The 24,390-nt window shown below is 42.7% G+C and overlaps 1 protein-coding gene across 1 annotated transcript in view; it reads left to right on the forward strand.

Annotated features, from left to right (window-relative positions):
- The window catches only part of LOC144668774 (uncharacterized), a 29,927-nt gene extending 5,761 nt beyond the window's left edge, over positions 1-24,166 (forward strand). The window contains exons 2-10 of the mRNA XM_078531104.1: positions 1,456-1,513; positions 4,539-4,740; positions 6,111-6,201; positions 8,412-8,510; positions 9,241-11,862; positions 12,926-12,962; positions 15,262-15,394; positions 16,292-16,387; positions 23,435-24,166. Coding sequence (XP_078387230.1) covers positions 1,477-1,513; positions 4,539-4,740; positions 6,111-6,201; positions 8,412-8,510; positions 9,241-11,862; positions 12,926-12,962; positions 15,262-15,394; positions 16,292-16,387; positions 23,435-23,576 — 3,459 coding nt within the window. The 5' untranslated portion in view covers positions 1,456-1,476 and the 3' untranslated portion in view covers positions 23,577-24,166. The remainder of the gene's footprint in view (positions 1-1,455; positions 1,514-4,538; positions 4,741-6,110; positions 6,202-8,411; positions 8,511-9,240; positions 11,863-12,925; positions 12,963-15,261; positions 15,395-16,291; positions 16,388-23,434) is intronic.
- The last annotated feature ends 224 nt before the right edge of the window (positions 24,167-24,390 follow it).

The following is a 24,390-nucleotide window of genomic DNA, read 5'->3' on the forward strand; positions in this document are numbered from 1 at the left end:
TCAGTAAAGTGATGGAAAGGGTCATCAACAGGGCTATCAAGCGGTACTTGCTTAGCAATAACCTGCTTACTGATGTTCAGTTGGGTTCTGCCAGGGCCACTCAGCTCCTGACCTCATTACAGCCTTGGTTCAAACATGGACAAAAGAGCTGAACTCCCCAGGTGAGGTGAGAGTGACTGCCCTTGCCATCAAGGCCGCATTTGACTGAGTGTGGCATCAAGGAGCCCGAGCAAAACTGGAGTCAATGGGAATCAGGGGGGAAACTCTCCGCTGGTTGGAGTCATACCTGGCACAAAGGAAGATGGCTGTGGTTGTTGGAGGTCAATCATCTCAGTTCCAGGACATCACTGCAGGAGTTCCTCAGGGTAGTGTCCTCAGCCCAATCATCTTCAGCTGTTTCATCAATGACCTTCCTCCCATCATAAGGTCAGAAATGGGGATGTTCGCTGATGATTGCACAATGTTCAGCACCATTCACAACTCCTCAGATATTGAAGCAATCCATGTCCAAATGCAGCAAGACCTGGACAATATTCAAGCTTGGGTTGACAAGTGGCAAGTAACATTTGCACCACACAAGTGTCAGGCAATGACCATCTCCAACAAGAGAGAATCCAACCATCACCCCTTGACATTCAATGGCGTTACCTTCACTGAATCCCCCACTATCAACATCCTGGAGATTAGCATTGACCAGAAACTGAACTGGACTAGCCATATAAATACTGTGACTACAAGAACAGGCCAGGGGCAAGGAATCCTGCAGCGAGTAACTCACCTCCTGACTTCCCAAAGCCTGCCCACCATCTACAAGGCACAAGTCAGAAGTGTGATGGAAGACTCTCCATTTGCCTGGATGAGCACAGCTCCAAAAACACTCAAGAAGCTTGACACCATCCAGGGCAAAGCAGCCTGCTTGATTGGTCCCACATCCATAAACATTCACTCCCTCCACCACTGACGAACAGTGGCAACAGTGTGTACCATCTACAAGATGCATGCAGGAACTCACCAAGGCTCCTTAGGTGGCACTTTCCAAACTCACGACCGCAACCATTTAGAAGGACAAGGGCAGCAGATAGCTGGGAACACCACCGCCTGGAATTTCCCCTCCAGGCCACTCATCATCCTGACTTGGATTTATATTGCAATTCCTTCACTGTCATTGGGTCAAAGTCCTGGAGTTCCCTCCCTGACAGCACTATGGGTGTACCTACACCGTATGGACTGCAGCGGTTTAAGAAGGCAGCTCACCACCACCTTCTCGAGGGCAATTAGGAATGGGCAATAATCGCTGGCCTAACCAGCGACATTCACATCCCATAGATGAATTTAAAAAATGTTACTGGCAGACTTGCTGATACATATTCTGTTTTTACTTCAGCTTTCAGATTTTGTTTTCAGTCGTGCACTTTGTTATGGTATTTGATGTTTATGGATTTTGTTGCTTTGTAGATATCCCTTGGGGAAAGTGACATGAATAAACGGAAGAAGTCTCTCCCTGTGGCTGCAAGTAAGTACGAGCATTTCTCCCCTGAGAAATGTCTGCCACCATTATTCACCAGCCTTGCTGAGAAATTTTCTCAGATCTGCTTTTACTTTCAAGTTAATAACTAAAACAAAATATGCTCACAGTATTTGTAAGTTCACATTCAGACATAAGCAATATTGAGTTCTATACATATGAACTGTCAAATTGGAAGCAGGCCGGTATTAAAGCCATAAGGAACCTGTACTGAAAGATGGTGCCATCGTGGTCCTATCATAAGTGCTATCCTGCCACCTCTCTTTCACAGACAATTTCTTGACTGTCTCTTGAATCAATAGATACAGACATTGTTCCTCTGAACTTTTCTCCTAACTCTAAATATGCAATTTCATACATCCTTACTCCTTCCTAAATCCTCAGCATCAAAATCAAAGCTCATGTTCATTTGTTCCCAAGGTATCAAAGTTGTTCTTACTTTCCTCATTCTTCCTCCAAACTTGCAGACTTTTAGGATCGAAGTTGGAGGGATCATCCACATCTTTCCCCTTGACCTAACTTACATTCTGTCCCCTTTTCATACTTGGTATCATCCTGCACCATAGGCCTTCACCTAATTTTCAGAGAGAGACAGATTTTTGATCTCTCAGGGAATTAAGGGATATGGGAAGCAGGCAGGAAAATGGAGTTGGAGCCCAAGGTCACCCATGATCGTATTGAATGGCAGAGCCAGCTTTATGGGCGTGCGGTCTACTTCTGCTCCTATTTCTCGTGTTCTTGTTTCTCACTCATCCAGTCATCTGTTCCATTTTATTGAGAAGATGCCCTTCAAAAAAGTGCTGAATCAGTTTTACATGCATAAATACTTGTTGCTGCACAAATTAAAAACCCAGTGGATACTATTATCTTTCTAGTGTTTGTAAATTAATTAAATCCACGATTAAAAGCATGTCCGATGGAAAATGCCCATTCTTTTTGTTCTGTGGAGCTGTGGTGTTTGAATCTAATGGTGCAGTAACAGTACTCAGCACTCCTGCTTTGCAAAATTCATCATTTTCTATGAGCTAAGTGGTATATTCAAAGTTTATGAAATTTCCAGCCTATTTGAGAGGATTATCCCAGATCATCCAAGGGGAATTGTGAGATGTATTATCCTATTGCTTGTAAGAACACTGCGTTTCAGTATCACAACAAATACACATGAAGGAACCAGATGAATCCTTAATCCCCTAACCAACTCCTTACCTGGGAACTGTCTGTACTTTATCATCCAGCTTTGCTGTGGGAGTGAGTGATAGTGAAGTTGACTTGCCAAACTGTCGTACGTCACTCAGTTCGGGTTGAATTTGAGTTTAGCTTATCCACCCTCAGTTAGGATGCCCGCAATCTACAATGTGAGTGAATTAACCCTTTCATATCAAATCACTAGAGAAGCTGGAGAACAATTGATGCACGAACAATTATTTGTCTAAAAATCACAATGATCACCACTTCAAATTAAGCATTAAGTTCGCAAACAATCAAGAGATCTAAGCAGTTAGAAACAGGGCTATCCAGCAATTTAGGTAAGAATTAAAAGATAATTAAACAGATAACAGGTTGCAAAGAAAATTTACAAATATTACTTTCAAATGTTAACAGAATTGCTGATAAAGCTATAGTTGAAATCAGTTTCTCAGACTATTTTGGGAGTAAATAATTTAGATTTCTTAAAAGTTAATCCCATTGGATATCCTATCTCTTGTTAGATTATGGTGCATGTGCAGGTGATTAACAATGTTTCCAGAGTTTATATGACCTTGACCATGTAGATCGAATGGTTCAGTTGATATTCTTCCTTCCAAGCATGACAGTGTTTGCTTCTGGAATGTCAGGTTGATGAGCACTTTCAGTGACAGGAATCCGCTGCGATCCTCTGTTCTGGCTGAACCGACTTTAGGCTTGAGTGATTGTGTCGGAACTAGCTGGCTTAATGTCACCTTACACACTCTCAGACAACTTGTACGGTTAGCAACGCTCTTAACTCTACCTGTAACTGGCTTGTATAGCCACATAATCTGATTTTTCTGACCTCTTACTCTCTATCCGAAGTATATTTTGTACTTGTAAAGGTACTAACGTCTGCCAGTTAAGATTACTACTGAAGAATAGAAGGCAAAGAGAATCTTCTTGTAACTAACAGGAAGGAACTATACTTAACAAAGACAAAGAAAATCTGCAGAGCGGGGTGCCAAGCATCCTCACATACCCTAAACTTAGAGAAAAACCCCTTTCCATGCACTTGACCAATCTGGATGGTGCGTGATCCAGGGTATGTCTCTTTGGGTGTCAGTTACTTTTTGAGTCCCATAATTTTCTGCAAAATGTCAAAGTTAACAAGGCTGAGTGCATAGGGATAGAAATAGACAATTTTTCTTTATCAAACTGGACCAGATAAGGAATAGAAAACAAAAACACAGTTACCTGGAAAAATTCAGCAGGTCTGGCAGCATCGGCGGAGAAGAAAAGAGTTGACGTTTCGAGTCCTCATGACCCTTCAGCAGAACTGAGTATAGTTGGGAGAGGGGTGAAATATAAGCTGATTTACGGGGCGGGGTGGAGGGGGGGGGGGGGGGGGGTGGGGGGGTGGAGGTGGGAGGTTGTAGGGATAAGCAAGCAGTGATAGGAGCAGATAATCAAAAGATGTCACAGACAAAAGGATCAAAGAGGTGTTGAAGGTGGTGATATTATCTAAGAAAATGTGCTAATTAAGAATAAGGAATAAGAATAAGGAATAGCACATTTATGGCCCACTAGTGAGCTATTCCTGATCTCTGTCCTCAATATTAACTTCTTGTCACTGGTAAATTCCAACAAGCATTTTTCTCGTCATCATTTGTTCTGATTTCCCAATATTCATTTTAGCTACTGACTCCATTTTGTGTGACCACTTTTAAACTCAAACTCCATTTTGAGAACACCATTCAGTCAACTTACAGGGGATTTTTACATTCTGTTAGTGAGTGTGGAAAGCATTTCTTTAAGAGTAACTTTGATTTTTTAACTGATATAGAAGAGGATGGCGCATTGTTACCTGTTGTAAAGAAGGTGAGAAAGAAAAATGTGCAGCCTGGTGAGGAACAGAACACAGACACAGTAGAAACAGAATGCAAGACCATGACAGAAGAACAAGAAACGGAGGATATTACAATGAAACCAACTGAGGAGGAAGAATTAGCAAGCAGAAGTCACAGCGTGGAACATACTGAGAAAAGGTAAAGGAATTTTCTGTGTGATCTCTCTCCTTGTACATTGATTTCGTGTGGGAAGCCACACAATTGAAATAACAAGGAACTAGGGATGCAATTCACTGGGACATTTTGTTATTTTGTTTCTGAGTAGTTGTGACAAAAACAATGCATTTTTATCTAAGGCAAAGGATCATATTTTAATTATACCAACATGGATAAGGGAACAAAAAGCAGCCACTGTGTAGAACAAGTCTTACTTCGGCAGACCACCTCAACTAGCACCTGCCACCTCAAACACAGACCTTTTTGACCCCGGATTGTTAATCCTAATACTAAGACAAATATATTCAGTGGTAAAGTTTTTAAAAGTTCTCACTGATCATAGAAACAGGTAACTGTGTAAACATCCAATTATTTTGCTTGATAATCAGACACAGGGCAGGATGTTTAGTTCAGCAGGTGCGTGCGATTGGTGGGCCCAGGAGCAGCCAGGGAACGGATCCCAAACCATGATCAGCCCTGACTGCAATTTCACACTTCCTGGCCAGCCAGTGTGAAATGCGCGCTGAAAGGCTCAGTGCTGCCGGGGTGGGGGGCAGGAGGAGGATGAGCATTGAAGTCAGCGGGGGAAGCGTGGAATGAAAGCTCCCTGGAGGCAGAGAGCTTCCTCAGGGAGCGGAAGAATTTAAAAGCAATAAAAACATATTTGAAATCCAGAAAAAATGCCCACGCATCAGAATCAGTCACCTGAACATATACAAGATGAAAGTTCTGTCCATACATTTTTATTTTTTCTTTATTTAATAACAGAAACCTCATCCCGCCCGTGGATGAGGTTTCCTGAAAAATGCAGTGGCTGATGCACCTGCCGGCCATCCGTAACATTGGATGAATAACGAAAGATCTCCGTTAATTACAATTTTAATGGCCTTAATAGGCCTCTTAATTGTCAGCAGGCACGCTTCCAACTCTTGCGTGCGCCTACCGACGGAAATATCACGTGAGTGCGCCATGACATCAGGCAAGTGCGCTATTTCACACTCGAGCGGGTCGGGCACGTGCCCACACACCAAGCGAAAAATTCTGCCATCGAGTGATCCCACAGCTGAGAGGGCCTATTCATGCAGCTTCCAATTATTCCGGTAGCCTCGCCACGTATCATTAAATGGGGAGAAGCAAATGGTTCGTTTGTATATGCTGAATGCTTAACTTAACAGTGCCTCTTGTTATCTGTGCAGTAGTTGGTCCTTTTCCCACTGTACTCGTGTTTTTTGTAGAAAAACAGTAGTGATGCTGGTAAAAGACTGGCTGTATATTACTGTTTTCAGTCCTGCTCATTGTGTTGTGCATTTGTGATTTGAATCATGTTCACTTCAGTTTCCTTCTTGTTTTAGAGCTGTTCTGGTTGCACAAGAGGTAGGAGAAAAAGGCTGCAGAGAAAATGGATCCCAGGACAGAGAACATTTCTTGTTTCCACTTTCTCAGGTTTGTTGATGTACCACATGAGTTCGAGTGTAGTGTTTTTCACAGGATTTCAATTTACTTGACTTTGTTGATCCTGAGTCCAAATATAAAAATCCACCTATGTGGGGAAAAAAGGCTGCGTTGTTTATCTCAGATTAGTCTTGTGTTCTATCAGTCCTAGATCTTAACCACTGCAAGGTTATAGTGTTCCTTGTGTCTATAGTGCCATTGGATCATGTTGAAAGCGAATTGGTTCACATACGAAAAACTTGAAACTCATTTGTAAAACATTGAGGAACTAACCTTGTCTCTTAGAGCTAAGATATACTTATAAATTCGGGCAAGTTGTTTCAACAAAAGTGCTGGAAGCTCATGTTCATAGTTGAGTATTCTGCCAACACTCACCGTTCAAATTCAAATGAATAATAAAAACAGATGCTGGAAATACTCGGCAGGTTATGGCAGCATCTGTGAAGAAGAACAGAGATTTCCAGCATCTGCAGTATTCTGCTTTTTAAATGAATAATGGCCACTTGGACATGGAACTGGATGGTTGCTGATGCCAGTGGTATTTGCAAAATGGTGGATGTCCCATTTTCGGGATGGTTTCTGGGACCGAAGTCTGCATCAGCGTGAGGTGAGACTTCCCCTGAGATATTGCCAGGAGAAGGCAATTAAGAGCCGGCAGGAGTGAAGGCAGCCAATTAAAAACGGCGAGTGAGCCAATCAGAGGGAGCCTTGGCAGTGCCACCAAGAGAGGTGGCCAGCGCTGAGAGAGCTAGGAGAAGGTGATGCGACCTCAAAATGGAGGCACCCCCCCCCCCCCCCCCCCCCCCCAGAAGGGTGAGCATCGCTTTATTTTTTTGATGAGCCAAGCAGGCAGGTCCATGAGAACATTTCCAGGTATTTTTATTTTTGTTTTGGAAAACTCCTCCACTGGCAGCGTCAGGGGCATGGGGACCATCTTTGCCGCCAGAGGCCGCCTCGCCTCCCTGGACCTGTGCCGTTTCAACGCTGCCAAAATAACGGTGGCCTGGGAATATCGCCCTTAATTAGCCTGTAATTATTCAAATTGTCTGCCCGCTTCACTTCGGCAAGAACTTGATAACCGGTCCTGCCGCTGGCGTTCAGAATGAGTCAGGAAGCCATTCCAACATGGCTCTTTGCTATTTTCCCAGCTTCATCAACACCCAGGACTAAGGTAAAATTCCACCCCTTATCCCAGCAAAAGTGAACACCCTTTAGCAGAGGAATATCAAGAGAAAAGGATAGGTTTGAAAAAAAAAGCTCCAGTGTCACTTTTTGACATTTTTAGCTTACGTCTCATAGAAACAAAGATTTTCTGAAAAAATTGTAACATAAGATTTAGAGAGATCAGTAGTTTACCTCCCACGATATTCTCATTAAAATACTCAATGTGGAATGTAGACTAAAGCTCAGTCATTGTAATACACTACAGCAAATGTAGCACTAATCAGATATAACTATTAAATTATTAACTGTCTTAGCTATAGGAATCACGGATATATATTTATAACACCATTATCTACCATTATATTAAACACGTTTAAGGTTCCAAGTAATTTTAACCGTGAGGAACAATCCCCCGTTCAGCTGCTGGTTATTGGAGACTTGACAGCAGGGATCAAGCCTCCCTTTCAACGTTTCTCAGTCATTTACAGAATTGTAAAAAAAATTGTACAAGATGGGGCTGTATTATTGCTCAAGTTGTTACTGATCATAAGAATTAGGAGCCCATTAGGCCCATCAAGCCTGCTCCACTATTCAGGAAGGTCATGCCTGATTTGATTGTGGCTTTAACTCCATTTTCCTGCTAGCCTTCCATAACCCTTGACTACTTTGTAGATCAAAAATATGTCTAACTCAGCCTTGGATCACTGATCCAGCCTCCACTGCTCTTTGCGGAAAAGAATTCCAAAGATTAACGACCCTCTGAGAGAAGAAATCTCTTCTCAGCTCCATATTAAATGGGAGACCCTTTATTTGTACACTCTGTCCCCTAGTTGTAGGTTTACACTGCAGTGAGCTGGTACTTAGTGGCATCAATATCTCAGTCAACCAGGTTAATTGTAGATGAAATAATTGTTTTGCTAATGTTGTCTGCAATAATATCAAATGTTTCATTCTGTATAATGTAAACATTTTTAAAAATCCATCACTCAAACAAATTTCAGTTTTGTTTTGCCTACTTTTGTACTTTGACCTGATAGAATTCACTGGGAAAATATGTTCCTGTCTTTCCAAAACCGAAAAGTCGACTTTCCCGCAGTAACCCTGTGAGGAACGATATGGAGATCAGCGACAAAGAGGTAATATGTAGTCCTGTCATGTTGCTACAATACAATAATAACTGTGTTATCACAATTATTTTTGCTCTAAACTATTTTAAAGAATACCGTGTAAATCACGCCAGTGTACTTACCTCCCGAGTGAAAATCTGGGTCTTTGACTCCAACATCCATATACCCACAGTCTCCAAAAGGAGTAACAGGATGGTTGTTCAAAATTCCCTCTCTCTAGCTTGTGGGACATTGAAGCCAATAATAACATGCCTTCCAGTGCTTTGGTGGAGATCAGAATTGAGCCTGAGTCCTACCTGGTCTGCATGGCTTGACACCATACCAGGCAGTGTGCTTATCAGCCAATGGGCACTATACAATCTTTCTAATGCTCCTATAATCAGCTATCACACCATACCTTGGCACACTTGTGTACTAGTATGTTGTAGCAATGACCTGCCGTAGATTCTTGTGTTTTTTCTACAGTTTAGTGTTGCAGCAGCTACTGTAGAAGGGAACTCATTAGCCTGTACTTTATAAAAGTGATATTCCAGTAAATTGCATATTTTTATATCGTGTGTACATTGTGCTCCTTTTGCATACATTGTAAATAAACCATGCTGCTCGCATGCTTCTACTTCAGAAGCTCAATAACATACATCGAAAATCATCCTGTATACCAGCTAAGGTAATATAAGTAACTGCATTCAGTCAGATGTAGACAAGTTTTTATTTAATTTTTTGCATTTTATTACTTAAGAGCTTAAACAACAGTAAAGCGGAAGGTGACAGTAGTCCTCAGAACATGGATCTTGAAAATTCAGGATTTTGCCTGCCTGCTGCCAAGCACCAACTACAGGTATCACAGCAATCACTGGAACAGATTGCTTGTAACACAATATCAAGTCAACCAAATGCAATAGAGTCAGGGAAAGAGCAGGAGACTGAGACAGATGATTACTGCGTTAAACAAAGGAGTGATGGTGATGTATCGCTTTCAGACACGCAAATGGGGCCACAGCTTGTAGGCTGTGAGCTAGAGGAGTTGACTTGCCACTCAGACCAAAAAATTACTGAAGTAGAGAATAAAAGCAACAAACTAGACGACCATCAGATTGAAATAGATGTGTTTTGCAGCACTTTGATCCCAATAGCTCACAGCACACCAGATGAACGGCCACTAACTCAGTCAGAGTGTAAAATACAGAATTTCCCTGAAGAGAAGCCTGACCTTGAGCTTTTGCATCATTCTCTTTACCAGGAAAAGACTGATGTTGTGCCAGTCACCCTTGAGGAATTGACTCTTTGCCGAGGTGTAAAAAGGGAATGCACTATAGAACTCAATAACAATATTGATGGGAATGGAGAAAGATGTGTTCTTGTACCTGAAGCTTTTAAGAACTCTAGTTGCAGAGAGAAGACACGTAATCTTGTAGTAGTCTGTGAAGAGTTAACTGGAACTGAGGTTAACAGACAAGAACTAGCTGTCCAAATGAAATTGACCACAGATATACCTGAACAGAATGATCTGAAAGACATAACCTGTTCACAGCCTCCTGACCTCTTGTGTTCCAACACCCTCCACCATTCACTTGATACTAATGCTGCAAATCAGGCAAAGAACACCTTTAATTCCCAAGCTAATATAATGAATAGACATGAAAATGTAAATGAGAAACTGCAGGAGACACCCAGCTGTGAGGCTAAATTAAGCATTGCTATAAGAAGTAATGTCCTGCAAAACTTTGATGCTTGCCAAAAGGATGGTGATTGGTCTGACATAAATGGTGCTTGCAACCCTGGGTCTGAAGTGACTATCAGCAAAATACTGCACAAAGACTCAAATGACCATCAAGTTAAACCTCAACAGCAGCCCAGCCAATGCTTTCTGGAAGATGAAACAATGGAGATTGATCATGAGACTTTATCTGGCCACCAAGGTGAACTTGAGTCTGAAAGTCAGAAAATTGCCCAGAATCTTTGCAACAGCTTTCATGATCATGATGTTAGTATAGAGGGGCGCAGTTCTGCAAATTGTAGTGATGCTGGTGAGGAAACAAAGCAGCTGATCCAAGAGGCGTTAAATAATAGTCATAGCAACAATCCATTAACAACTGACTTTGCAGACCAAAAACATAATTCTACTGCACGAAGTCAAGCTGGGCTGGGAGAACAATGCGTTAGATCCAGGCAATCTGAGTTTCCAGAAGCTCCATTACTTAACACAGTGCTCAATTACTCACAAACCAATCTGCTTTCAGCAAACAAGACAGCTGATGTGTCTGCGAGCACTGGGGCTTTTAAGGTATATAATGGAAACAGCTGTAACACAGAACCTCAACTTGGCCTGCAAACTGGCATCACTAGATCGCAAGAGCGGGAAATCACAGAAAAGGCGCTACCTGTTGCAAACCTCAACCCTTCACAACAAGCTATCTGTCCAATCAAGAGTGAAGCCATTCTTTCTACTGAAGTCAACGATCATCAGATGCTTTTTGATGGTAATTACAATGGAAAGGTTACGAAGGACAACAAAGAGTTAGACAGTAAAACAACAGTGGTCATAACCGATGAGCTAAAATCCAGCATGTTTTTATCGTTATATAACGTAGACTTCCAAATTGAAAGCAATTTGAGCAATGTCACTGAAGAAAAAGACAAAGAAGATTTAGGTAGAAAAGAGATTCAATGTAAGACCGGCATTAAAAGAACGAAAGAAGATGTTACTGTAACTTTACTGTTACCAGGCATTGGAATGGAAGACTGTGTTGATGGGCATCAGCCGGAAGATAAAATGAAGAAAGCAATTCAAGCTGGAGGGAGTATATCCACAGGCATAGACTGTGGTGGTGTGAACATCAGTAATAATCAGAAGTCAGGCATAGAAGAACAGTCTGTCCCGCCTTTAATGGACCATATTGCAGAGAGAGAAAGTTTAAATGAAAGTGGTACTTTTGATGAAATAGGTTTCCCTGTGGAGAAGATAGATATGGAACTGGGTTGTGAGATGTCTGGAGATGTGAATGCATTACCCAAAACTGATCCAAATCTAGCAGCCATTCCACAGTATCAGTCACCGGAAGATTTCACAAAGAGGCACGGATACCTTTCAATGGTATTTCCACCCTCAAGAAATGAAATGCCAAGTCATTGTTCTGATGGTAGTGATGTTAACATAGAAACAAGCCACTATAACAAAATAAATGAACGTGAAAGGATAAGTAGCATTAATGAAAGCAAAAGCTGCAGTATTTCTTTGGTGGATGTGGGCTCCTCCAGTAAGGAACAGGAGAACAATAAGATTCAGTATGTACCAGCACCTCAGAGCGCGAACCAAAGGAATAAAAGTGAACAAAAACCATTCTCCTGTACAAAAAGCAAGGTAAGGATGTTTTTATTAATAAGGGTTAAAAGCAGCACTGACGTGCAAATATTCAACCAAAAAACACTATAAAAGTTACCAACATCTACTTTTAACTGGTAGAATTGTATACCCTAACCTCAGGACTTCAAAAGAAGTGTACCAGGGGAAGAATTCCTCTGATTCTAAAGCTAGGACATTGTAAATGTGTTCATGAAGATTTCTCTCTTTATTTCTAGGAACAGTGTAAGCTTGTTCAAAAAGAAAAGAAAGACTTGCATTTATTTAGAAACACTGACCAAGGGAAATAGTCATGAAAATGTTTACGATGTTGCTACACAAACTGACCAGAGTAATTCCTCCCTCAATATTTAGTGGGATGAATTTCCTCTAATTGTGTGCTAATTCCCAGCTCTTGATCTCCGCTGTAGCAAGAATATAATCAGATTTTTTTGGAGCCATTTCCATTTTTCTGTGCCAAGCGTCACTGGCTCAGTTGGTGGCACTGTAGCCTCTGGATCAAAAGGCTGTAGGTACAAACGCCACTGTAGCACGTAATCTAGGCTGATAATTCAGTGTTGTACTGTGGAAGTATAGCATCATAAGAGCTATTGTACTTCCGATTACTTCAGATGAGACTTTAAACTGAGGCACCTTCCTGGTGATCCAGGTGGGAATGAAAGATTCCGTGGTACATGTGAGTTGTCCTGACCTAAATTTCATCCCCAACCAACATCATAAAAACAGAGTAACTGGTTATTCATTTCATTACTGTTTGTGGGACCTTTCTGTAGTCAAAAATGATCATAGTGTTTACTCTTAACCGTACAATGTAATTCATTCCACGTGTCTTGTACACGGTTATTTTACTGAGTGGACATTAGCACATCCCTAATAAATCGGAAGAGTTTAAGCTATCCTCCATGAATACATTTGTACCAGTTAGAGCACATTGTTACAAAATAACTCTCGTCAGCATGTGATGTAAAAATTTTAATAATGATCATTCAATAAACATAAAACCTCTATTCCCCTATTGTAGAGTTTTTGACATTTCACTTAGCTCTCGTTTCTCTTGTTTTAGGCACTAACCAAACTCACTAATGACGAGGTACAACCAGGTAATTAAACAAAAAGTTTATTATATAATAATGTTTACATGGCAGAAATACTATTTCCACCATTTAAATTGAGGAGTATTGTTTTATTTATCTGTTTGGTATAAGTTACTTTATTTTCTTTTTACCTTTTCTCTTTGGAATCTTCCATGGCACACATCATTCTTGAAAGAGCACATAGGGCTGGAGGCTTGTTAGAAGATGTGAAGTTGGCCCAGAGTGACTGGCTGCCTTCATTTTTCAATCCCTTTCTATGGTTAAGTCCCCAGTTACTGCACAGCAGAGAGTCTGAGATCAAGGACTGGAGTGCAGAAAGAAACCTTGTTATAGCACCTGGTACAGTGTATTGGAACTCCTTTAGCAAACAGCTTTAGGTTTTGTTTTTTTTTCATTCCTACTCAGTAAATCCTTTTGCACTGCTCATTGATCCTTTGGGAAGCAGCCAACCGGATTCAAGGCTTCTGTCAGTGATAAACTGGAACTGGTTGCTAGGAGATATTTAAGAGTACCACAGGCTGACCTTCTCGCTGACTTTCCAGCCTTTTTCTCCAGTCTGGAAGCATTTCAATACCATTTGGCCGTTCACCGTGACAGTGTGGTCAAAATTGAGAATTTGCTGTGTGAAGCATTTTAGGCACAGATTCCACTCCCTGTTGTGCAGCCTGTTCATGTGCTAATTTATTCTCCCCCCCCTCCCAAAACGATTAAAGAACGGGAACACTTCCTGGCACCTGGTTATTCCTGGAGCTGTATTCTGTAGAAGTCGCAACGTTCATTAAACAATGCATTGTCCCTATGTTGATCTAAATTTTGGATGTAATTTAGCTCATTTATATGTAATTTGTCAACAAAACTAAGAAATAAGTTCAAATACATTGCATTGTAGAGGTGGAGGCTGGTATATTGTGAACATGATCACCATAAGGAAGCTTGCAACGTAAGCATTCAGCCCAGGACTTAAGCAATTGTGGGCTCTTTACCCCTTCTGTTCTAAAGATCTTTATGCTCTTTTCCTAAAGCTCTGTGAATCAAATGTATCTATTACTATCTCGATACATCTCAGTATGGTTTTTTTGATGGGGTATTGATCCAGTCACGTTTTGGGCAAAATATCATTTTAAACATATCAATTCACCAAGAATAATTTATTCTGGTATCCTGATGAATTCACAATCTCAGCTGTTCTGTTATAGGGAAATGTGATTCTAATCTAGGTGCTTCCTCACAGGGAAGGACATGAAATTAGTAAGAGCTAACCCAGGGCCACCCCCAGTTTGGAATGGTATTGACAGAACCCTTGGTAGCAAGTTGATTGTGGTACCTTATGTAAATAGACCATAAGAAAGCAAGGAAAGTAGATCTTAATATTGACAAATTTATCTGAAGGTCTGAGAACCATAATACAGTATAGGGTATTAACAAAACTGGAAAGAGTAAGAGAGAAAGATCACAATAAATTAAGGAATGAATTGAGTGAATTGAGATGACATGATCTTAAATGACATGGATCTTAAATGACATGGATCTTAAATGCCTGTAGATTATAGAAAGAAGAGAATATTGAGGGAGGAATAATACCTCAACTAAACAACTACTGGGATTTTTTGACATCTGGTAAACACATAGTTGTGTCTGCTCCAATGAAAGGCTGCTATTCAGTTTAATTTACAGTGTTTGTGATTTGGTCCCAAAGACTTCTTGGGAGTTGCTGTTGAGTAATACTCAATGGACTCTTGAAAAACAATGGGATATCTGTAATAGGGCTGACCTGTAAGTGTCAGCGAAAGGGAGATCCTCAAGTTATGTGGCAGGCATATTGAAGGGGAGCCCCTACTGGCATTGCTCCTTTATCTGTCCCACACAGTTTAGCTGAGATAGAGATTAAAAGAGAAAGGTGAGAGTGCTGGAAATCTTAAATTATGAATGCTGGGACAGGTCTGATAGAAAGTAAGGGGGAAGGAAAGGTTATCATCAGAACTGGAGACTTTCTTGCTTCCACAAAGAATCCTTTTAAACCATGATTTCTGCAAAACTAAATGTTAAAAATGTCATTGTGGTGGAAGAACTTTATACCACTTGCTTGTATTGGAACTTTCTCAGAGAATTACACAATTGTTTCTGACTGCAAACACATAGTTTCGCATTGAATATAATTTACAAAAACTTTTACAACATGTTTCCATGACCCGAGATGAATGGAGCATAAACTTTCAGATTCATCGTGATTTCTAAAATTGTCAATGGATCGAAAGCTATTGTAATTCGTGATTAAACCAATGAACCGGTCATCTCTTCCTCGTAGGTGATAAAGATTATGAATTACAACTCTTTAAACCGACATTAGAAAACAAGGCTGTGACAGAACTTCCAGCACTCAATGCCCCTCAGGAAGATAATGCCAATTTTGCATCTGAGCTCGAAGATCTGCATTTAAGGTGTCAATAGTTTTTAATTAATATATGTGATATTAGACATTAGATACTGGATGATGAGACCTTATCTTTCATCTCTAGGACTTGAGTTTAAACCCCATCTAGACCATAAGGATCTATTGTGTAATGAGTTTGAGGTATTCTCCACACAGTTCCTAGTTGCCATCAACTCTTAGTACAAAACTGCCTCAATCTACATTAGTAGGTACTAAATTGGCAGCCTTATTCATAGATACTACTGGACAGCTGATAGGTGTGGACAAATAGATGAGTGTCTCACTGGGAAAGCTAGGCCAATTGGTTTGAGTCTGAGCCTGCAATTGCTGTGACCTACCTTAGCTTAGAGTGCTGAATAATAATATTGGTGTGACCTGCCTTGGCTGAGAGTGCTGAATAATAATATTGGTGTGACCTGCCTTAGCTGAGAATGCTGAATAATAATATTGGTGTGACCTGCCTTAGCTGAGAGTGCTGAATAATAATATTGGTGCTAGAAGTAGAAAACTGTCATAAGTAATTATTGAAAAGATTTAATCATTTTCTATTCTTTTGTAAACCTCAAAGGGCCTCAAGGCCTGAACTATTGTAAGGATGAATGGATCTGAAGTTATGCCATGTTTAATTATATCTAATACTTAAATGGGTGGGAAGCAGTCAGTGGCATTTAAAAGAGACCCAGGAGTTAGAATGTCCTGGGCTTCATTTTTACTGCAGCAGATGAGCTTTGAACTGATCCCAGTTAAAATTAGGGACCACAGATGGGACACCAGACAGGAAATGGGCAGTCAGCGGTTTAAAACTACCCCTGACAACACTTTTCAGATATGTTTTGTCACTGGCTGTTTGAGTGCTTCCATAATGATAAAGTCTAAAGTGAATCTGTCCTTGATATGGTTACAGTGAATCCGATTGGCAGGCCTTTTCTCCTTCCACAGAAGAAGAGGAAGACGCTACACATGTTGTCTGTGGGCTCATTAGTGAACTTTCCAAAATAAAGTGAGTAATCTTTAGGGACCCCAAATCATTTGTGTGCTCTAAAAAGATTTTCAGTATTTTTGACAACTGTTTAAAGCAATTTCTAAATGCTGAAGGAAAAGCAACTAATAGAAGTGATATGATCACAGTGATTATTTTTATAGTGAGTCATTGAGTGCTGTGTGGATCTTGTGTTGTGACATTTAATGCCGTGATTGCTGCTGACTATCTCACACATGAGTGACAGAGATACAAATGTGCTGTGTTTAGGCCCATCATTTGTACAAAAATGTGACTCACTGGGGAATTAACTGTTTTCCCTGGTCATAATCATTTCATAAATTATTAATGCTGTAAGGAGTATTTGGGCAGTCAGTCCCACACCAGCTAAGTGTGGAGGTGCTGAATATGAGTCAGGCAACTCCATGAGAGAGGGAAGCCCACTTGTGAACATTTTGGTAGGCAACCAAAAACAGCACTATTTCAATGTCTTGTCAGTTACATTGTTAAGGTTAAGAGAAATAGGTGATGGGTATTGATTGTCTTTGAGCTCATATAAATAGGGGATAACTGGGACACTGGGTTGAGTGGGAGAAGAGCTGTAAAACTGAACAAGTCAATACACTGACTCCGACAGCTACCTTGACTATAAATCCTCACACCCCACTTCCTGCAAGGACTCCATCCCATTCTCTCAGTTCCTTTGCTTCTGTCGCATCTGTTCCGATGATGCCACTTTCCAAAACAGTGTGTCTGACATGTCTTCCTTCTTCCTTAACCGAGGTTTCCCACCCACGGTGGTTGACAGGGCCCTCAACCGTGTCCGACCCATCTCCCGTGCCTCTGCCCTCACACCTTCCTCTCCCTCCCAGAACCATGATAGGGTCCCCCTTGTCCTCACTTTTTACCCCTCCAGCCTTTGCATTCAAAGGATCATCCTCCACCATTTCCACCAACTCCAGCATGTTGCCACCACCAAACACATCTTCCCTTCACCCCTCTGTCAGCATTCCGGAGGGCCCGTTCCCTCCGGGACACCCTGGTCCACTCCTCCATCACCCCCTACACCTCAACCCCCTCTCACGACACCTTCCCATGCAATTGCAGAAGGTGCAACACCTGCACCTTTACTTCCCCCCGCGTCATCGTCCAAGGGCCCAAACACTCCTTTCAAATGAAGCAGCATTTCACTTGCACTTCCCTCAATTTGGTCTACTGCATACGCTGCTCCCAGTGCGGTTTCCTCTACATTGGAGAGACCAAACGCAGACTGGGTGACCGCTTTGCAGAACACCTTCGGTCTGTCCACAAACATGACCCAGACCTCCCTGTCGCTTGCCATTTTAACACCCCACCCTGCTCTCTTGCCCACATGTCCGTCCTTGGCCTGCTGCATTGTTCCAGTGAAGCTCAACGCAAACTGGAGGAACAGCACCTCATCTTCCGATTAGGCACTTCACAGCCTCCCGGACTTAACATTGAGTTCAACAACTTCAGATCATGAACTCTCTCCTCCATCCTTACCCCTTTTTGATCCCTTTTTTCAATATTCATTTTTTAATTTACATGTATATATTTTTTTCCCGCCCATTTCTATTATTATTTTAAAATTTATTTCCATCCATTGTTTTATCTCCACCTTTTAGCCTATTTCCATCTTTTTTCCCACACTGTCCCCTCCCCCACCCCACCCCCACGAGGGCCACCTGTCACTTGCTCATTCTGCTTTCTACTTTTAACGTCACCATTAGCACTTCCTTTAGCCAGTATCACCACCATCAACACCCCTTCGACTTTTTGTCTATGACATCTTTTGCAATCTCTTCTTTGCCTCCACCTATCACTGGCCTTCTATCCAGCTTCACCTGTCTCACCCCCCTTAAACAGTGTATATTTCACCACATTTCTACTTCTCTTTAGTCCTGAAGAAGAGTCGAAACGTTCACTCTGTCTTTCTCTCCGTAGATGCTGTCAGACCTGCTGAGTTTTTCCAGCAATTTTTGTTTTTGTTTCAGATTTCCAGCATCCGCCGTATTTTGCTTCTAACTTAAGTCAATAAACTTTCTCAATAAAGAAAAGCCCTTGGTTTTGTCTTCACCAATCCGCGTGGATCTGTTAACGCACTAGATATGGCCAACTTGGTTGCAGCAGGCTCATTAGGGAAATGTCAGGAAGGGATGGAAACCTGGGGAAAGTAGGAGGTAATACACTCGCAAAAGAAATTTGCTATCAGCAAACAAGAGTGTGAGGAAACCTTTCTGTTCGAAGTACTCCTTTATTCCAAGCACAAATTGTCAGCCTCACATTATATTTCTTTTACGTTTTCTTGCCAATATGAACGCCTTCAATTATTGTCTCACTCCCTGCTTGACCCACTATAATTATGGTAATTGCAGGTAACCTCCCAGACATGCACCATTTTAAGCACTAGCAGTCTTTGTTTCAAAATAGCGTCTGGCCCACTCTGTAGCTGTGCAGCCTTGAGAAACCATTGTAGGGAATGGGAAACCTGCATCTCTAACTGGTAGTACAGTGTGCCAGAGTTGGGTAGCTATCAGACCTGTTTGAAGTTATGCCCCTGTGGAACTGCCCAAGAATGCTGCATATAATCAATGTCATGGGACAAGCAGGGGTGGATTTTACAGGGTGGGGGAGGGGGGGGGGTGCGGATCACCTGCACCCCCGACTCCAACCAAAAAGTCATTTGGCACTGCGCTGACCAGAAACCTGCGGTGATATTATGCTGGGATCAGCCTTAATTGTTTCAGAGTGGGACTTCCGCCCTCACCTAGGAGGAAATCCCACCCTGGAGACCTACTGGCCAATCTCATTGGCTGCCAGCTGTGTGGTCCCAGCGGCGCCAGGTTTGAGTAGTGGTCACTGTTGGGACTACAGGCAGCCCTCGAGAAGAAGTGTCATGGATCCCGGACTTAAGGTAATTCCAGGGATCTTGGATAGGCCTGCCACAGCCCACACAGTGAAAGCTACCCAGCTTGCTTCTGCCTCCCCCTGCTGCATGTATTCAGGTGATAGAGGTGGAATGAGGCCCCACTTAAGGGCCACACTACGCCTAAAGGTCAGTGGGCTGCTTGAGTTACCCACCCATTGTAATATGGGAGATGTGAGAGAATGGTGGTGGGCAGGCCATCCAATTTATCTTATGAGCCCTCCCACCTTAAGATACACCAGCGGGTGGGGGGCATAAAATTCACCCCTATGTTCAGATGCAATCGTGTTTCACTTTTCTGCACTAGTGAAAGTTCCCTGAAGGAACAGATACTGTCTGAGGTGAATGTGGGACATGCCATGTTTTGTACCTTGCATTACTTTCTAAAGTGGAATCGCTTTTGAAGTTGAAGAATGGAACAAACAGGAGAGCAAATGAAACGTGGATTTCATAATAGCATCAGCTAGTGAACCTAGCCGTTTTCTTCCTCTTGCCCCAGCCATCCTGTGCCCATATTTTCTCTCCCTGCAAAGCGAAGTTGAAATGTGGAGCTCTTGCTGTTTCATGTACAGCCATTGAGTTTGTTTTTCTCAGCATTAGGGCTGGTTTCTTCCCCCTGCAAGATGGAGCAACACCATAAGTTTAGAATTTAGAAAGGAACATCTAGAAAGCATTTAATGTACAGCAATTTACGCTAAAAATGCAGTGACCATTCTAAAGTAAGCAAACACACAGCAGCCTTTTCTGAACAATGACTGCAGTGAGATGAGAGCCAGCTGGAAGCTGGAAGAATTCATGTCTTGAAAAAGGAACAAGGCAAAGCGTGGCAGAAAGAGCCTGGAGAGTTGCTGCTGGCTTTATTGTAAATAGATGGTAGTGGTCATGGGTTTGGAAGGTGCTGTCCAAGGATCCTTGGTGAATTCTTGCAGTGCATCTTGTAGATGGTACACACTGCTGCTACTGTGCATCGGTGATGGAGGGAGTGAATGGTTGTGGATCTGGTGCCAATCAAGCGGGCTGCTTTGCCCTGGACGATGTCAAGCTTCTTGAGTGTTGTGGGAGCTGCACTCATCCAGGCAAGTGGGCAGTATACCATCGCACTCCTGACTTGTGCCTTATAGATGATGGACAGGCTTTAGGGAGTCAGGAGGTAAGTTACTCGTCACACGATTCCTAACCTCTGATCTGCTCTTGTAGCCACAGTATTTATATGGCTAGTCCAGTTCAGTTTCTGGTCAGTGGTAACCCCTAGGATGTTGATAGTGGGGGATTCAGTGATCGTAATGCCATTGAACATCAAGGAGCGATGGTTAGATTCTCTCGTTGGAGATGGTGATTGCTTGACACTTGTGTGACGCAAATGTTACTTGCCACTTGTCAGCCCAAGCCTGGATATTGTCCAGGTCTTGTTGCATTTGGACATGGACTGCTTCAGTATCTGAGGAGTCGTGAATGGTGCTGAACATTGTGCAATCATCAGCGAACATCCCCACTTCTGACCTTATAATGGAAGGAAGGTCATTGATGAAGCAGCTGAAGATGGTTGGGCCGAGGACACTACCATGAGGACCTCCTGCAGTGATGTCCTGGAGCTGAGATAACTGACCTCCAACAACCACAACCATCTTCCTTTGTGCTAGGTACGACTCCAACCTGAGGAGAGTTTTCCCCCTGATTCCCATTGAACCCAGGGCTCCTTGATGCTGCACTCGGTCAAATGCTGCCTTTATGTCAAGGGCAGTCACTTTCACCTCACCTCTGGAGTTCAGCTCTTTTGTCCATGTTTGAACCAAGGCTATAATGAGGTCAGGAGCTGAGTGATCCTGGCGGAACCCAAACTGGGCGTCAGTGAGCAGGTTATTGCTAAGCTAGTGCTGCTTGATAGCACTGTTGATGACTCCTTCCATTACCTTACTGATGATTGAAAGTAGACTGTCAGGGCGGTAATTCGCTGGGTTGGATTTGTCCTGCTTTTAGTGTACAGGACATATCTGGGCAATTTTTCACATAGCCGGGTAGATGCCAGTGTTGTAGCTGTACTGGAACAGCTTGGTTAGGGGTGCGGCAAGTTCTGGAGCACAAGTCTTCAGTAGTATTGGCGGCATATTGTCAAGGCCCATAGCCTTTGCAGAATCCAGTGCCTTCAGTCGTTTCTTGATGTCACGTGGAGTGAATCAAATTGGCTGAAGACTGGCATCTGTGATGCTGGGGACCTCCGGAGGAGGCCGAGATGAATCATCCACTCAACACTTCTGGCTGAAGATTGTAGCAAATGCTTCAGCCTTATCTTTTGTGCTGATGTGCTGGGCTTCTCCATCATTGAGGATGGGGATATTTGTGGAGCCTCCTCCTCCAGTGAGTTGTTTAATTGTCCACCACCATTCACGACAGGACGTGGCAGGACTGCAGAGCTTAGATCCGATCTGTTGGTTGTAGGATCGTTTAGCTCTGTCTATCACTTGCTGCTTATGCTGTTTGGCACGCAAGTAGTCCTGTGTTGTAGCTTCATCAGGTTGACACCTTATTTTTTAGGTATGCCTGGTGCTGCTTCTGTCATGCCTTCCTGCACTCTTCATTGAACCAGGGTTGATCCCCTGTCTTGATGGTAATGTTAGAGTAGGGGATATGCTGGGCCATGAGGCTATAGATTGTGTCCAAGTACAATTCTGGCACTGCTGATGGCCCACAGCACCTCATGGATGCCCAATCTTGAGTTGCTAGATCTGTTCGAAATCTATTCCATTTAGCACAGTGGTCGTGCCACACAACACGATGGAGGGTATCCTCAATGTGAAGGCAGGGCTTCACCTCCACAATGACTGTGTGGTGCTCACCCCTGCCGATACTGTCATGGACAGATGCATCTGCGGCAGACAGGTTGGTGAGGATGAGGTCAACTATGTTTTTCCCTTACCACCTGCCGCAGACCCAGTCTAGCAGCTATGTCATTTAGGACTCGGCCAGCTCGGTCAGTAGTGGTGCTACTAAGCCACTCTTGGTGATGGACATTGAAGTCCCCCACCCAGAGTACATTCTGCACCCTTGCCACCCTCAGGGCTTCCTCCAAGTGGTGTTCAACGTGGAGGAGCACTGATTCATCAGCTGAGGGAGGGTGGTACGTGGTAATCAGCAGGAGGTTTCCTTGCCCATGTTTGACCTGATGCCGTGAGACTTCATGGGGTCCGGAGTCGATGTTGAGGATCCCAGGATAACTCCCTCCTGACTGTATGCTGCTGTGCTGTCACCTCTGCTGGGTCTTCCCTACCGGTGGAACAGGACATACCCAGGGAAAGTGATGGTGGTGTCTGGAACAATGCCTGTAAGGTATGATTCCGTAAGGATGACAGTGGGAGGCTTGTTTGACTAGCCCGCAGATGTTAGTAAGGAGCACTTTGCAGGGTTGACAAGGCTGAGTTTGCCACTGGTGGTCTGTCCGGGTTCATTCCTTTTTTGTGACTTTGTGAGCAGTTTGTTACAATTGAAAGGCTTGCTGGGCCACTTCAGAGTCAACCACGTTGCTCTGGGTCTGGAGTCACAGATAGGCCAGACAGATTTCCTTCCCTAAAGGGGCATTAAGGAACCAGATGGGTTTTTACAAAAATTTGGTCATCATTGGACTTTTAATTCCAGATTTGTTTTTAATTGAATTCAAATTCCACCATCTGCCATGATGGGATTGAAACCCAGAGCATTATTCTGGGTGTTTGGATTACCAATCCAGCAAAAATACCGCTACGCCGGCAACAATACCACTACGCCGGCAACAATACCACTACGCCATCGCCTCCAAGACTGCTGGTCATCATTAAGGGGGAAAGTGTTAGAATGCTGAGAGCACTCTGCCTTTCTTTATACACTGCCCTGGGTCCTTACTGCACACCTGAACCATCAGAAATGGTAGACAGCACTGCTGACAATGCAGCACATCCATTATTGCACTGAAGAGTCAGCTTTATCAACTCCAGCCCTATTGTGGGATTTAAGCCGCAGCCATCTGACTCTGAGGTGAGAACACTACAAACTGAACCAAGCTGAAATAATGAATCATTGATAATGTTATCCTATAAAGTACATGCTCAGGCATAACATTGTAACTGTTTCGTGTGTGATAATCTCCTCAGTCGTGTCATTATGATCACCCATCGGGAGCTGGAAAGCATGAGGCGACACAAAAACAGGAGAGTGAGACCAGTTGGCAGACAACCACACATCTCAAAAGGAGCAACAAATGTACCATATTCAGTGAAGAGGAAAGATCTATGAAAAATATTACAACTTGCAACCTGATATTTACAAAGTATTTACTGCCCAGAAACAGGCTATTCAGCCCAATAGGTCCATGCTGGTTTCAATGCTCCACACAACCTTCCTTCCCTTCTTAATATAACCCCATCAATATATGCTTTTATTCCTTTCTCCCTCACATGCTTACTAGCTTCCCCTTAAATGCATCCACACTAACTGCCTCAGCTACTCCTTGAGGAGCAAGGTTTACATTCTAACCACCGTCTGGTATAAGAAGTTTCTCCTGAATTCCTTATTGGATTTATTAATGATTGTTTTATACTTATATCTCCCAGTTCTGATCTTGCCTGTAAGTAACATCTTCTCTATATATATTCTATCAAACAATTTCATAATTTTAAATACGGTAAGCCCAAACTTAAAGTTGTAGTTCCATTCCTGAAAAACGCAACTTTTAATGAAACAATTTTAAGAAAATCAAATTTTCCCTTTAAAACCAATGTAAAAACTATAGTTAGGTACTTTAGGACGTTTCTCTTCAGGAAAAGCATTAAAACATTATACCCTGTAAGCTGGAATACTTTACATTACTAAATTCGAATATTGACAAATGAAATAAAATCAATTTTAAAATATAAAAGAGCTATGCTAATTTCTACTTACCTCCTGCTCATCGCTGATCCTGTTCATCGCTGATCCTGCTCATCGCTGATCCTGCTGTGTGCCACACATCCCGCTCCCTGACCCTCATTCTCCCTGCTGACCCTCTGGTTTGCAGCCTCTGCCACTTTCTAACCCTCCCTCTCACTGCAGACCCTCTGGTTTGTGGCCT

Source organism: Cetorhinus maximus, chromosome 28 (genome assembly GCF_964194155.1).
Source record: "Cetorhinus maximus chromosome 28, sCetMax3.hap1.1, whole genome shotgun sequence".
NCBI classification, from domain to species: Eukaryota; Metazoa; Chordata; class Chondrichthyes; order Lamniformes; family Cetorhinidae; genus Cetorhinus; species Cetorhinus maximus.